The sequence below is a fragment of the Passer domesticus genome, chromosome 7 (genome assembly GCF_036417665.1).
Source record: "Passer domesticus isolate bPasDom1 chromosome 7, bPasDom1.hap1, whole genome shotgun sequence".
NCBI lineage: Eukaryota > Metazoa > Chordata > Aves > Passeriformes > Passeridae > Passer > Passer domesticus.
In genome coordinates this window covers 56,069,638-56,086,324 of record NC_087480.1, presented here as the reverse complement: position 1 = coordinate 56,086,324, position 16,687 = coordinate 56,069,638, and the positions used below count along the sequence as shown (strand labels likewise).

General features: G+C 41.3%; 1 protein-coding gene across 8 annotated transcripts in view; it reads right to left on the bottom strand.

Moving 5' to 3' along the window:
- The window catches only part of ELAVL4 (ELAV like RNA binding protein 4), an 81,056-nt gene that overhangs the window by 17,777 nt on the left and 46,592 nt on the right, over positions 1 to 16,687 (bottom strand). For all 8 annotated transcript variants that reach the window (XM_064428815.1, XM_064428816.1, XM_064428814.1 and 5 more), the window contains exon 3: positions 2,049 to 2,152. In XM_064428815.1, the coding sequence (XP_064284885.1) occupies positions 2,049 to 2,152 (104 nt within the window). The remainder of the gene's footprint in view (positions 1 to 2,048; positions 2,153 to 16,687) is intronic.

Here is a 16,687-nt window from a genome sequence, read left to right as displayed (position 1 = left end):
GAAGGCTCCCTTGGGTTGGTTTTCGGCAACTGCATAAACCCAACTTTATTAAAAAAAACCCCACAAACTCTGTGCTTCCTCCCAGTCATAGAACAACGTATGCAGCTCCTGTGCATGTAGATTATCAGATCAATCTCTTTGCTTATTATTAAAATTTAACAACTTTCAAGAGCCACCCCCCAAAAATGTCCTTTTATTTTATGCTTGTCTACGAGCTATCAATATACATGCAAATGCCAAAACAAACAAGCACTGAATTTCTAAAATTTATACTGAATTAAAAAAAAATATCACAAATAAGATTTTGCATAGGAAGTTCACAGATAACAAAAGTCTTGCTACAGATGATAAAAAAGGCATAATGGTTTAATTTTGCATGTTGAGAAATGCATAATAATAACAACTGGTGTGGACTGCAGTTTCTGGAGGCCTTTTACCACATGAGTTTCCTGTAACCTTGAAATATTATGAATGTAAATTCAAAATGCTCTGGTCCACAAAAAAGAAAAACAGAGGCAAAGCAACAAAGGTACTTAGGGACAAGAAATGCAGTTTTCCTACAGCTGAATAATGTTCAAAATATACATTTGCTGCATGAAAAACTGATCTAGATTTTTCAAGTTCTACTGAGTTTTTAATAGGTATTTTCAAATTTTTTTTCCCTGATAATGTGCCTTTAAAAGCAATCTGGAGAGCAACTTCTCACTGTAAGTGGAAACTGCTGAGTCCAAGCCTGCATTTCCACCTGCAGCAGTTGATAAGATGGTAGATTTTGCTGCCCTGCCTTACATAGTCCTCTAAGTGTTTCCATTAGCTCTACAAAACCATGCTGTGAGCATTCTGATGCATGGCCCACATGCCCATCTGTGGGATGGAATCTGGATGGTCTGAGGGAGGTTTGGAAGCAGCATTTTCTATGAAATCCATGCAGCTGCTCCACCACTTTCATAACCCTCAGCTCAGCACTTCTGCTCTTCACTGATCAAACATCAGGGGAAAAGCTTGCTTGAAACAATCCTTAGAAGTACATCAGAATCCAAGAAATAATTTTGCTTCAAGGAATACCACTTTGTCTAAACCATAATCTTTAGCCAGACAGCCAAAACCTACAGTATTGACCACATTACACTGTATTTTTTTTTTTGCAAGATACAACATCACTGACATTACTTGCACCAATATTCAGTACAGTAAAAATTCTATTTTTATATTAACATTTTAGCTTTGAAATACAAATTAACTACAGAAGAAAAATTAAGAAAATGGTGCAAATCAAAAGCTAGCATTCAAAAAAATGATCAAAGCAGTTTCAGATAATTTGAATCTGATCTGCTGTTTGCTCCTCTTCAATTTTTTGATTCACATCCCTTAAGCTGTATTATTTGTCAGAATTCGGGATGTGGAAATCTTCTGTAAGCTGTTCCAGAACAGCTTTATCAGCCATGCAGCAAAAACTGTGACAGTGTAGAAGCTTGCTTTTCTTGTGAGACCACTTAAGAAGGTCATTGAATAACTAATGGTCTATTACAAACAATGAAATAAGAGACTTCGGTGGGAAGCCTCCAGCTTTTAAAAGAATAAATCAAATTAAGGATGTGGAAATTGAGAAATTTTTTTTTTTTTGAGAATGACATTCTAACTTGTGAGAAACATGCTTTCAACACCTGATAATGACAGGAGTGTCACTAAAGGAGAACTCTGTGACAAAGTATTTCCCATTAAAACATAAGGAAACATGTAACTTGTGAATACACCATCACCTCCTTCCCCTGTTTATGGATAATGGTATCACTCTGGCTGTTCTATTCTACATTTAAGCTTCACTGTCACACTTTAAAGAGCTTCCTGTTACTTTCCCCTCTCTTTAACAATAGCAGCAATTTCGGAGAAGAGAGATTTCATCTTCTGCATGTCTGCCCATTGTTCCAAGGAGGAGCTCGTTAACCCCCTTACAATGGAGAATAAAATAGTGATGAAATTGCCAGAAACAGTTCCAACTACTTTCTCCTGTTCCTGAATTGAGCAAAAAGCATTTTATATTGTCTTACCTTTATGGTTTTGGTCTGGAGTCTGAGTCCATTTAAAGTGTTAATGGCTTTCTCTGCATCCTTTGGATCAATGTAGTTAACGAATCCATACCCTAAACTCTGCCCTGTTGAAACACAAAAAATAAAGAAAAAAGGACTCAGTATTTTTCAGCACAGGAGCAACTTCCAAGAGTGAAAGCAGAATTTTCTTACACTGTTCATTTCATCCCTGCTTTCCCTTACAGTCTCTATGCTGTTTTTCACCATTTCTTTATCTCCTTAATACAGGGGGAGCCATCATAACTTTAAACTGCTGCTCTGAAGATCCTCCTGTAAGGATGAGAAGCAGCAACTCCTCACCCTGCTTCCCCAGGAGTTTACTGCAAAGCATGTATGAGGCTTGACAGCAACAGAACTGCGTAATAGTTTTGTGCTGAGCTCCTAATAAATATAACTGGCTGACCTGCCAGTAACAAGGCCACCTCTTAAAATTAAATAAACACACACATATAATTTTGCTGCTGTTTATAAATATGTATTGAAGTATTTAAACTGCAAAATTAGGAAACTGCATTTTTACACTAACCTTGAATGAGCTGAGGAACAGAAAACCACCTTTACATCTCTTTTTACTGCTCAGTGAGCAGCCAGTAAATAGGAGTAGGGACAGCCCAAATTGCAGCCGGGTGAGGGACCACATTAGAGCTCCCCTTGGAGCATTTGAGATGACAGCAAACCCAAACAGTGCAACAACCTCTGCTGTGCACGGGATGGCAGGAGGCCACTGCAGCAGCCAAAAGCCTTTCAACAGCTCCTGCCTGCCCAGCCAGACCCGTGCGTGTGTGTGTGCAGCAGGTTAAATAACTGGGCTAAGTGACACGGGGCTGGAGAGGCCGTGCCGTGGGCACTGCAGGGATCTCACACACACACACACAGGGCTGTGGGGCTGCACAGGGCTGGGAGAACCCGCTCCACATGGATCTCTTCCCAATTCCCAGGCAGCAGCTTTGCAGCACCAATTCTAATAATGCAACGTGACAGACAGCCGCTTCCAGATCCCTTCCTTCCAGCATCCTACTGAACTTATTTTGCATGTTTGGAAAACACAGCTTTTTTTATTTGCCTTTTTTTTTAAGGCACATGAACTCAAACAAACACAGATGATCACATTTCTATAATCAGTAAGCCCAAGCAGGCAGGTGAACCATCCTGTCAGGCTCCCTGTCATACACCCTTCTGTGTATCTGGAGCACAGCAAGCCAAAAAACCACCTGTCCCTCGACACTAATGTGCAGGGGATCAAAATGCTCCTGTTCACAGGCAGTGAGAAAGGAAACATGTGAAAACCCCTCCCCAGGAGAGGAGCAGCATTTGTGGAGATTTCTAGCCACGGGAGCAGCAAGCAGCGACCCAGCTCCTGCACACCAGGAGGAAGGGGAGGTTGGGAAGGCAGCTGCACACCAAGTGCCTTGATGTCCCCTGGAGGCACAGATCCTGCCTCCCAGCACAAAGCTTTGTTTCTTTGTCTCCTGGACTACAAAAAAGCATCTGTGTGTTTCTCAAAGTCAGACGCCACCAAAAATACAGCATTTGCTGTAACACAAATACAGGGAGCGCTTCTGTCTTACGAAATCAGATCAAAGCCCTAAAAGCTGCTAACTATGCAATGGAAGACTTTAAAAATCCATGGAAACACTGCAGTTCATGCCTGAAATGCCCACATGCAGGCGAAGGAGAAGAAATGGCTGCTTTAACATACAATACAGCCAGGGAGCAATTCCATCCCATCAATTTAACTTCAGAAAAAGGTATAAAAACATACTCTGTCTTCCTGGAGAGCTGAACTAATCTCAGCAAAAATATTCTTACCCAAGTTACATGACATTAACCAAGAATGACCTGAAGTCTGGCTGAGCACAAAGCCTGGAGCAAAAATAGTGTAAAGATACTTTCCCCGCCATGCCATCTTCTGTTTGCCTACCTGAGGTATTTTATACAGCCCCCATTTCTGTGTCTCTGAACACATAAAATCTTTGATACATGTAATCCTAAACAATCCTAGGGAGAGGAAAGCCATTCCCTAGGAAATAAACATCTTTTTATGGGGGGAAGGAGACTCAAGGATCAGAGCTTGGATAACCTATGTTTGTATGCTTTCCCTATTAATCATCTTGGGACTTCAGAGGTACATGGAGAGCAGGAACAGCTGATGTGAGACTGGGATTTATGGCCAATGTCTGATCCTGGGCTTCCACGTCCAGCCACTGCTATTCTCAAGGCACAGGGACTGACCAACCTCTACAATGTATACACTGCTTTTCAACATTCTCACTTCTGTAAGTACTTACACAAGAGACCATGGACTGCAAACCCACAGACTACACTACCAGTAGGAAAGGGAAATAAATGGCAATACAAGAAAATAATGAGATCCCAATAACACAACTTTTTTTTTTTTTGAGTCCCCCACTAACATTCAAGTTATTTAGGTACCATCATCTCTCATTCTCACTACCAAGTGGCAATAGATAAATGTAATTTCTCCAAGGTGAAGGATAACAAATATCAAAACGAATAAATTTGGTCACATCTGCAAGCAGGATGGCAGAACCTGACTATTAACACTGTCATACCATTTTCCTTTCAAATAACAGGTCTGCAGAAACACAGTTTCTTCTTACTGTATATACTCCTGGACACCAAGAAATGTATGAAATTTTTAATAGGATTACAGGCCTGTTGCTCAGAAGCATTTGGTTATGAATTCATATCCCACTGATTGCTATATTAGCTGTACTGTACTCTCACAAAAAAAGGGTGAATGCTCAGAATTTTGAGCACTGAATTTCTGTCAATTCATTAAGTATCCCTTTATGTTCAAAACTCTCAAACTCCACACCCTTCACAGCCCACTGAAAGCTTGGTGCAGTTGTTTCCATCAGCAAATTCTTTCTGCTGCATTCTGGCATAGACCTCACTGTACCAGTGAAGTGGAAGGGAAAAAAACCTTCCCATTAGGAGCTTTCCACTTCAGGTGTGTATTTTGTTTGGATGTTTTGTATTTTCCACCATCTCACCTAAATATTATCATGTGTTTGAAAATTGACACAAATGCCCCAGTCTCAAAAAACTGACAAGAAAAACTCAGATTAGATTTTTGTCTGTGAAAAGCTTTATGATGACTGTGGCAAACATCATAAAGTTTTACTGTACTAAACATTTGCAGTTTAGAAGCAAAAAAAAACTATATATGCAGCTAAACATGAGTTTCAAATTCCTCTCAAGAGCAATGTACCTTATGTCAGGAAAAAAAGCAGTTACAGGTGAAGAAAGGAAAGGATTTCTTCCAAAATACAGTAAACAGTATGAACTTCCTCATTTTTTTCATCATGTGCTCTTCCTGCATGTACTCCAAAAGGGTAACACTTCTTTGGACACAATCTGGCAGCACAAAGCAAGCAGCTGGACCTCTCTGTGGGATCCCACACAGACACTGTAGTTCATTCCCATGCTACACTTCCCAGGAACAGCACCGTAAATAGTAAATATTTTCTGTGATTTGGAATCCAATAGTTCATCACATGCTGTGATTCAGTAGGTCAGGCAAGAGATATTTCTAGATGATCCTAAAACAACACCTTGTTATCTTGCTATTCCCACTGCTCCTTCCGAATGTTTTCTCTAGCAGCAGAAAATGTATAGTGGACCTCCCAGAATCTGGTAAGGAATAGGTCTAAAAATGAGCAGTAACAGGGTTAGAACTTATCAAGGACTTGACAGTCCCAAAAAAAACCAAACCAGGCAAAGCCAAACCCAAACTGGAAATGTACATGGTTTGCGTTTGAGAAAGTTCCATTTCAGAGCTGAAAATTACACTTAAAACAAGTGATGAGAAAAAAAAAAAATCAATTCACCTTGTACCATTTTTATCCATACATCCAAAAGCCTGCAACTGCAAAAAAGGCAGTGTCAAAGACCTGCACCTTCCTTTATTCCCTCTGTAAGCCAGTCTACACTGGCCAATTTCATATTTATATTAAGAAATAAAGGGAAAACACATAGAAAACCCCCTGTTTTAGTTAAACAGAAAGGTCATAGAAAAAAAAAAGCATACCCCTCTGGCTAGTAAAGACTGGAATAACAAAGTATTTTTTTTTTTTTAGGTTACAGAAAAAAAGATCCCTCAACACACTCATCCTGACTCACCAGGAGATAGTAATAGCAACAGTACAGAGGCAAGAGGCATCACGTACACCTGAAGTATGTGCAGATATACCCAGGTGAATGCTAAACAGGAGCTCCTAAAGTTATATATGTTTAAATGAAATTACCTGGATTACTTGCAGAGAACAGATTCTGAAAAAAGGGGCTAATGGCTCTCTTTTGTGATCAACAAATTCAAGGAGCCTGGAGGAAAAGTGTTTGCACTAGAATTCAAAGAGGGAGGACTGGACAGCCCAAGTACTTACAGGTCCAGCAGTCTCATGGCGAGCAAGGCAAAACTACAGAATATTCAATACTGGACTTCAATAATAAATAATTAGTGAGGGGTAATAAAATCAATGTCAATCAAATTAAATCTATGGAAAACAGATTCTGTCAAACTGAACTGACAACCTTCTTGATGAGATTACAAGTTTGACCAATAAATTTTAAGAATGCCATTAAATCAACATTGACATACTTGGTCTTCTCTAAAGGACTTGATTTGGCACTGCTTATGAATTGACTAAAACAAAATTAACAGGGCACACATTAAACAGATTAAAAAAGCCAACAGATCTCTTACTGGGAATTGTGAACAGGAAATCACGAGAAAAACCTGTAGGAAAGCATCTATCTCAGGAAACAGATCTTGGCCCTAAATTGTTTATTTCCACCAGTAAGTGGAAAAAACCCAAACTCCTTGCTTGAGAAAATTGACTGCAGAAAGACAGGAGGAGGAGAGGATAAGCACAGAGAGGACAGAGGGAAAGCACAAAGCAATTTAAGTGGCACAATAAAGCACAAATACACATTTGCACAGCATAAAGATTACATCCTGACAAACCAAATTAACTGTGCCATGCTTTAGGAATGCTGAAATGAAAAGACTGACACAGGCTACGGCAAGCTTGCAACATTGACACAAGTTAAAACTATTCTTGCCACAAAAGTCACAGAACCAGAAACTGAAAGAAAAATTGCTGCTTCTGATTTGCCCGTGCTCTGCTGAGGAAGAGCCCAGTCCTGGTGCATGTGCTCCAAGCAAGACACTGATGCCTTGGTGACGGGGCCCTCAGAATTGACTGCAGCACAAGAACTCCTTCAGCTGAGATAAGGGGGTCAATCTGCCTACCCGACCAAAAGAGTTGTGATAGTAATTTGAATGAAGCTGAACCTGAACACTACTACATTAGTAATCACCTGAAGTACAATTTTTTTTTTCTTACTAATATCTGCCCATGGAGTTATGTATCCCAAATCCTACTGCTTGGCAGCTGAAACCAGACTAGAAACAATACAGAAAATGCTGTTCTCCTGTGGAAGCCATTTGCTGTCTTTTTGACATTGAAGAAGGTAACACAAATTTAAGTGCCTACCAACTGCTCTGTCTGTTCTACCACTGGAAATTCTGAAGGCTTGATTTTTTCCTGAAAGCTATGCTCTAGCTCAAGCAGAAATTAATCCAGGGAACGTTTTGGCAGGATGTGTTAAGTGCTCCATAATCTCTTCTACTCTGAAGCTCTACAAATACACAGTTCCTGCTGGTTCTATGAAGAACAATCATTGCCACAAGCAAAGCAGAAGCAAGCTACTCTCTCAAAGTCTATTGCAGGAAACTATTCTAAGAGCAACTTAGAGATGAGTACAACTTTTAATTGCCCACCTGTGACCAGGTAAGTTAAAGAAATGGTTAGAAACATCCTTTTTATTTGGAAATAAATTACTGTGGAATGTAACATCACATTAAAGAACTATGGCCCCCACTACAAGCAGTCACTGATGAGAACAAGCCCAGAATGGGACAGCAGCGATCTGAACTGCCTCAAATTGTGGTTTTGTTGTCCCCTGCCCAAATGTAAAAGCTAATTAAAGCTGCCCTCCCGACGGCCGCACCGCGAGCGCCGACACAATCCCTCCCTTCGGAAGTAGGGCACGTCTGACAGCTCATCTCCCATCAGCCAGGCAGGAGCCGTCAGACAGCAACAGCCTTCAGTCACTGCCTTTGGGACCAAAAGATAAATAATGCTCACCACGAATTCTCCACATCTCCCCAGATCCATTTTTGCCTGTTCAAACCTCGGTGAAATTTAGGGAAGGAACTGGTCACGGGGTGAGCTTCTCTCTGTTGCAAAAGCTCAGTGCAACTCGCTGTCCACCTGTGGCTCTTCCAAGCAAACCTGCATATAACTCTTCCACTTTTCCCAGTGTTTCTCAAGATTAAGATGTTTGTAATAAATAGAACCCATGGATGGATGGCAGGGAGATTGTTTTCCGTCTTTTAGGCAAGAGTAACCAAAGAATTCTGATGTTCAAGGCAGTCCCTGCTCCAGTAGGCAGGTCCATTTCAGAACACCACCCTGTGAGCCTTCAAACCAATGCAGAAGTCTTTTAAACACACTCCTGGGATGAAAAGGAATGACTGCAGCTCATATGAAAGCTATATGAAGTAGAGGATTTTGGAGAAGGTTACATAAATATCCTTGAGATGATATATTCATAATGTACGAAGAGGGTCAAGTGAAATGACTTTCATTTTTTTTTCTTGTTGTTGTTTCCACAACAGTCACCAACAAACAGAGCTGTTCACCTTAAAAAGGAGGTAAGCTATAGAGAGAAAATTCAGATCAAGGGAAAATGAGATCTGATCATGAGACCAGCTCAAAATCTGCACCTTGTCTGACGCTTTTTTATACCAGTGATGTCGGTCTCATTTATCCTCCACCTCTTTACCAAGGAGAATCACCTGCTGTCACCCCAGCAATGCATACTGCAGTCTCAGGAGAACCAAACCAGAAGGGAAGCATCTTCTGCACACAGTGCTCCGAGGACCAAACAATTAAGCTAAGGCTGTCACTGTCACAATTCACTGCAACCCATCTATGAAGGGTAACTTGTTCTGTGCTTAGTGCAGCTCTATCACAGCATCCATTTAGTCTACAGATTATTTACAATACAGACTCCTTATGTTTGTACAAACTAGGATTCATTCAATACATGTTGTCCACGAACAGCAAGAAAACCTTCTCCCCCTATTAACTCTCACTTTTGCAAGAATTTATGGAAAACACACAATCTTTCTCAAAGCAAAAAACAGAAAAGCATGAGTGATAAATCACTTTTTTTTGTAGGAAGGTGTCTGAATACAAGCTTTGTTTTGGAACCTTCCATCAAATTACTATATCCTTCGTTCTTTTGAGAAGATCCCACCCCTATACATTAGGAAAGGTCAGCTATATTTAAATGCAATCCAATCTAGAGCCCCAGATATGCTGTGATGCTACAGTGCACCTACAATTAAGAAGCATGATTTGTCCTTGCTTAAAAACAGCCTCCAGCATTATCTGAGTTCAGTAGATCCTTAAAATACTACTGGAGAGCAAAGCCATGTTGCAGATTAACAGTGAAATGCACTTGTAACAGACCCCCCTCCTAAGCAACACATTTATGTTTCACAAAAAAATAAAGCTAACCCCAAACTTCTGGGAAAAATCCTTTGTGTTCCACAGCTAGAGCTCCTGCAAAGATCCTCATGACACAAAGATCCTCAGATGGGACAAGACCCCTCAAGCAAGCTCTCCTCCTAAGACAGAGCCCAGATACCCAAATAGCTATGGCACTCCCCATCAGGTATCAGCACACAGAAAATTCCTATCACTGCCTTAATGCCAGAGAGACTCAGCCAAAAGCTCATTCATGCAGGAGTGAGGCCTTTTTCGGGGAGCTCGAGGGGAGACACGAGTTGCACAATGAGGTCCCACAGGAACCCTGTGCACACAGGATTTAATAAACTCCAGCCCAAGTGGAAGGGGGCTCCTTGCACCAGGCCTTCCCCAAAAGAGACGCTGCTACGTGATTAAAAAATCCCCCAAAGGAAGCCCTTGCAAACAGTGTGCTACATCCCACGTAAAACTCTCCCTCGGGGAGAGGATAAGAGAGGGAAAATGAACCAGACATACAGACACCACTCACTCAATTTTAATATCTGAATGGGAAGTGCCAGATACCATGACAACAAGCCTAGAAAAATAAAAGGGGAATAAAAAGAAGCATTGCCCAAAATGTGAAACAAATCCTGTAAATGTAACTAAAGCAAATTATTAGCGCTGGTGAGGTAACTGCAAGCCCTGGACCTTCACATGTCACTGGAAGGGAACAACAAGGACCTGGACAGAGTGACCTCAAAATCAAAGCAAGACTCCCCAAACCCATCTGCAAGCTACCCACAAGAAAGAAATATCATTCACCCAGCACCTTGACGTAGAAAGCTTGATTTTGCCAGGCAGTGCCAGAGGAGATTGCATGAGTTTTGTCCTCTTCCGTAGTTCTGACAAATCTCTCAATGCAAGATGGTGTAATTTAATGTCTTGATTTTCAGAGATGCTGAAGCAGTAGCAGTTCTTGTCTAAATTAAACACCAATTGACAGTAACTGCCATTTTTCAAAATTAGATACAGTAATTATTTTCACTTTAGAATGGCCCCATATATCCAACTCACAAAACAGAACAAGATGGAGCACGCTTGGACAGCCTGGGGCTGCCCAGTGCCACCAGCTCCTTCCAAAAACCCTACCCTGCAGAAACTTCAAGAGGACTTCCAAAACCATGCAACTAGTCCATTTTATACTTGACCACACCAGCAAGGTGAGACACACCTGCTGTTAAAAATCATGCCTTACAGTCTCTTAAAGGCTTCTATAATTTCAGACGTTCTGCATATCACCTGAAACAAGGCTTTGCTCTTACCTGCAGACTACAGAGTCCAACCAAGTCAGCTGTGCCACTGCTGTGCTTGAGGACAAGGACTAATCTGCCTGCAAATTTTAAGTGGCACTTTGAGACAGATGCTGCTGACTTGGCTGGAGTCTTCTGCAGTTCCCACTACCACAGCACGGAAGCATTTTACCTCTAAAACACACCTTCTTCACAAACACCATTGAGAAAAGCATTTTTGTTCCTGTTATGGAGAAAAAAAACTGAAAGGCATCATAATTTCCAAGGTGAACTTGGACAGAGTAACACAGCCACTAAAAAAACAGGGAGATAAAACTGCAGCTCCCCCCCTCTAAGATGGGAACCTTATCATTGGCCAATTGAGAGTTGTGCTGGGCTAGAGATATCTTGTAAACAACACACACATTTCATGTTCTGTAGAATATATTATCCTTTTTTGTTTCCTTGCTTTTATCAAGTTTCTTTAAATGCAAAACTGGATTTTCAGCATGGGTGTGTTCATACTACTGCAAGCAACTGATTAAATACGTTTTGAAAAGCTACTGCTCCTGACATACACAAGACAAGCGAGTTCCATTTCTGAACAAATATTTGGATTTTGCTCCCCTCAGTTGACATCTCTTGCTTCCCCTTCTTTTCATCTTCTCCTCCCCCTTCCTTCAAGGAGCACACTGCCTCTGAATTAGCAGCTGTTCTGAGAAGAGCAAGGCTGCACTCCTCCCTGCTTTGTCCCAGAACAGAACAGGGACTGTACTATAAAAATCCAGTGTTCTGGGGACAGGCATGAATGGACAAGAAACAGCCATGACTTGTCTATCCTGAACAGTAAATTCAATGCTCAAGAGACGACTTAAACACAAAAATGCAGACATTAGAAACAAACAGGCTTAGTGAAAACAAGATTGAGTGAGAAAAAGTGAAAACAAATAGAACCAGAAAAAAAACCCCTGCAAGATGTAGCAGCACATAAAAATGGTTATCAGCAGTGTGGAATAATCTGCAAAAGGAATTAAAGGAGTCACTGCATTATACTAAGCATGCACTAGGCTGCAGGAAGCAGTTCTCATCCCAAACAGGGGATGTCACACTGAGGAAAAAGGACACAGCATCACTAGACTAGCAGTACAGAAAGAATGGTAAAGACCACACAACTCCAACAAGGAATGTACGTACCAAAGAAAAAGAAGGCAATGAACTGAAGGCAAATTTCTGCAGTCACGATGTTTTAAAAATAAGACCTGAGGCTCAAGAGTGACTTAAGATACAAGCTTAGAAGTATTCAGTGTTAAAACACTAAAGTATGGTATCCTTTGATGAAATTTGACCAAAGTGAGATACAAAAGCCTATAGATATTTTAAATGTGTAAAGACTATGACTGAAGATGAAATATTAGAAGTGTGCTGCTTGTTACTCAAAAAAGGATGAAATTACAAGAAGATAGAAATAATCATTGTCTGGAACCAAAGAGAAAAGGCACTCCAAGAGCATGAGCCAGCAGGTCACAGAAGAGGCACACGCTTCATTACAGCAGATGTATCTTCCCTCCTGCATACCATCCCAAATGCTGGCACTTCTGAAATTTAGATGAAAGTAGAATGCAACTAAAAATTTAATACTGAACAATGGACCAGAAGCTGAAGGCAAACCAAAAGAAAGAGTGATTATTCACTGGTCAGGCTTCAACCAAAGGCACAGTAAGTTCAGAGTACAGTGAGCCCATACCACACCACTCGCAGAGTTTTGGTGCAAATGTACCAAACTTGCACGAAAAAGGGCAACGCCAGACACCCAGAGTCAAAGCTTACAAGAAGCTCCACTACAAAATGATGGCAGCGAGTGGTAGAAGAAAGGCAAAATGACAGAACCAGGATAGAGCCTGCACACAGACCAAGGTTCCCACTTTCACGAAGTGTAAGAGAACCACAGAGTGAAAAGAGTCCTGGCTCAACAAAAATCTTCATTCATAGGCTAGAGATTTTTATTAAAAAGCCAAAAAAATACTCTGTCAATAAGGAGGAAGCAAGCAGAGAACATGGGGAAGACATAGCCAAGATCTGAAAAAGCCAGTGCATCAGCAAACTTGGAATAATTTCATGTAGAAATGGTGGCAGCAATGCTTCCAGTCTAAAGGAAATGGCAGAGGAACATAGAACTGGAGAAAAACAAGAGTATGTTTTGCAAAACAAGCATATTAAGTAGGACATAATATTATACTGCAGCATCAATATCTGAAACCTGTTTGACTGCAAACTCAAAAAGCCCTGGTAATTTTGTCATTAAATGATTTAATTCAGCGACATTTAAGGTTTTGTACCTCAGCCTCTGTCAAACAGCAAAAAACAAAAGCCACAACAATACTAACAAATTTCACAGTAATTCAGAACAATGACTCTCAATACCTGTTCTGTCTCATCAACAGCCTACTAATTAAACTCTGAGCTCTACTAACCACTTTTTCCAATGCACAGAGGAAAGTAATTTATTACAGACTGAAATACAAAATTTAATATTAACAACACAACCCGTGACTGCAGCATTTTTAATCTGATCAGCAGAAACATAAATAAAAGCTGCAACCTGACAGCTCAGAAGGTTAATCTGTAATAGTTAGATTTACGTAGATGACTTTACACAGCATCTGGAAAGATGCTGAGAAAGGTAAAGCTACTTCATCATATTCCAAAACATGCTACCTATAAAAATTTTGTTATGCACTGATATATAGACTGCAGAGAGCCTCACCATGAATTTGTTTCTGCTTTAAGACAGAGCTTCCAAGAATCTTAAAGCAAGAGCAGGAATTTAAGTAGGGTTTCAAATGTTTATAACATTCCTTTTAGGTACCTGCAGGTAACAGAAGTAATGAAAACTACCTCAGGGAGAAAATATTATGACTTTGTGTGCACATACTACTTAGTTCTATCACAACCTTGGTAATTTTTTTGAGAAGAATATTAGCATGAATATGCTCCTCAGTAAATTTTCTCCAGCATAAAAATTCTGTTCTTTTCAAGGTGGCAGCTTTCTGCCATTGTTGGCTTACCACCACTAAAAACAGTGCAATTCCTGTGACACACAACTCTTACAAAAGGCTTTTCACAATATTAAGCAGGTAAGTGGTCAATAAACTGGTTCCTTTTGTTTCCAGTTTGGCAAAATACCTAAGCTGGAGCAAGTGAGGACCACAATACTACCAACAACCAAAATGAAGGCACCAGAGCAGCTATTCCAATGCAGCAGAAACCATAAGGGAAAAATATGTTACCAGTCAAGCTCCCAAGCTGTTCATGTTTGGGGCTGGGATTTTGGTTTTACTTTTTTTTTTTGGTTAACACAAAGTAGCTTCCGGAGCAGGAAAATGTTTAAAGAAACAGAACTGTTTGGGCAAAGATGTGCACTGGTAAATAGAAATGACACAGATACAGCAAGTAGGAGAACAGAGGAGTCTAAAAAAGGAACTGCTGGAGAATACTTCTTGTTACATGTCCTATCTTCTCATGCCCTACCTACCATCCTCACAGCTAGGAAAGTCAATACACCCCCACCATCCAGCTAACAGCTTCCCAGGGAAGGAGGAGGCAGCCTCATTTTTTGGGTCCTAGAATTCTGCAGCAAGAGGAAGGAAGCCTGTTGATACCTAACTTAAGGTGCTTCCAAATGCGTGTGAGCACAATTATCTGAATAGGGCAGCAGGGAGATTAGAGCTTGTACTGCAGGAACAGCAGTCCCTCTAGTACAGCAACAATTAATCACACTGGCAATGCTGCCATTTGTTTGCTTGCAGGTGAGTATGACGCAGCTTTTTGTCCATCTGCTTTTGCAACACCCCTTGAAAACCATCTAACTGGGAAAAAAAAGGCAGTACAGGCTCTTGTGAATAAAAGTAATAAGGGTTCAGTTCTTCTCCCCCCTCAAGCTGATATATTCCACTGATTAAACAGATGCTGAGAGTCATAAGAACAGCAGTACTGTGTCAAAGCAGAGGTCTGCCTGCTCCAGTATTCTGCCTCCAGCAGCACCTGCAAGTCAGTTACTTGCACTGAAATTCCTACCAGGGACAAGCAGCAACATCTGCAAAGTCAGTGATGGATCCTGCTCAGGAATCCAACAACATGCAGCAGTGAGTCAGCCAAAGCAGTGCCAGTGAGCAAAGCCAAATAAATGAACTGGCTATGATGCTTTCTTTCCCCCTTCTCTTTCCAGAGAAGAAGAATTTGACAGGAATGAGAGTGGAGAGTGACCACGAGATTGTGGCATCACAGAAATGGGAAACATGGTACCTAAGCAAAACCTTTCTTAATAGATGTGGAGAGATTCAGAAATGCCCAAAAAAAAACTCAGGCTGCATCATAAAGTGTTTGATAAGTCAGAGGCTACAGTACCCTATCAATGACTATTCCAGGAATGAAGCACAGAACATGAAGAGAATGCCGATGCAATCCAGAGATTTGTTGGCAAAGACTGTGCATCAGTGCAACTTCCAATAGCCCAGATTCCCGAGATGGTTATCTGTGCTGACTCTAAGCACAGGACTGCCAGTGAGCTGCACACAAAGGCTGCTGGACTCCCAGTTCAGGCAGCAAGAGAAACCATGCTTTAAGCAGGAGAAAAGAGATGGTGAGCAGTGTTAAGGGTGTAGAAAACACCCTCTCCATATATCCTTATGTTTAACAGCAAAATTAGAAGAACTTTTAACTGTAAGTCAGTTTAAAATGGTGGCCTAAGTTCCCAAGCAGTGAGATTGAACTTCTGTAGTGTTCTGGAAGCAAAGGAGGAAAAAAAGGATTTAAGGCCAGGGAAGACCTCCATGCAGTAAATATACCAAAAGGAACTTTGCCCTTGACAAATTGCATCCCATTTGACAAATAGATAGAAAAGAGGTTGGCTTGATCATGTAAATGGGTCTTTCCTCAAGTCACAGTGATAGTAACTCCAAAAGCAAAAATCTGAAGGATGTATTCTGAGGAGATGGAAACTGAATGATGACTTCCATCAGTTTAGGGACTGCACAGGAACTGAGGTAGAAGAAGACAGGAGAGGCAGGAATACTGAGGACATTCACACTCCTAGGAGCAGCAGATCCCAATACTGGTCTGAAGGTCTCACGCTGATCATTCCCAGAAGCCAAGGTGAAGATCACCTGGGCAGAACTCTTTTGGCTGAAGAGAAAACAAACAGCTTGCTAGGGGGAAGTCAACTGATGATGGATCAGCTCTGCAAGACAGAAGGGACAAGGACTCCCTGGCTCACTGATTCAGAGAATGAGCTACTGCAGGCAGGTCAAGTAACCCTGGTCACGAGTTTAGTGAACGCCCTTTGAAAGTCAAGAAGAAACTCCAAGTGCAGTGTTGGTGAAAATTAGCCTTGTGAAAAGGGAGAGCAGGAGGCAGATCACTTTCCATAGCACTTGGACTGATTTTACACAGGTCACTTCTGTTCCTGGACAGGCTGTGTAGCAAAAGCACAGAGGAACCAGGCAGAGGTGACAGCCACAGTACAGCTGTGCTGCTCATAGGTGTGGCTGGAGGGCAGAACTCCTTGAGCAGCAGGGAATGGAGAAATGCTGGGAAAGTCAGCCTTGGAGCCCTGACAGGTACCTGGGTGTGCTGTCTGCTGCTGCCCCACAGGACCCTGCCTCAGCTGGGAGTGCCTTGCTAGTGGCTGACAGAGCTTTCCTGGCACTCACATTCCTTTCCTCGCCTTTCTCCTTGGGCTAAAAGG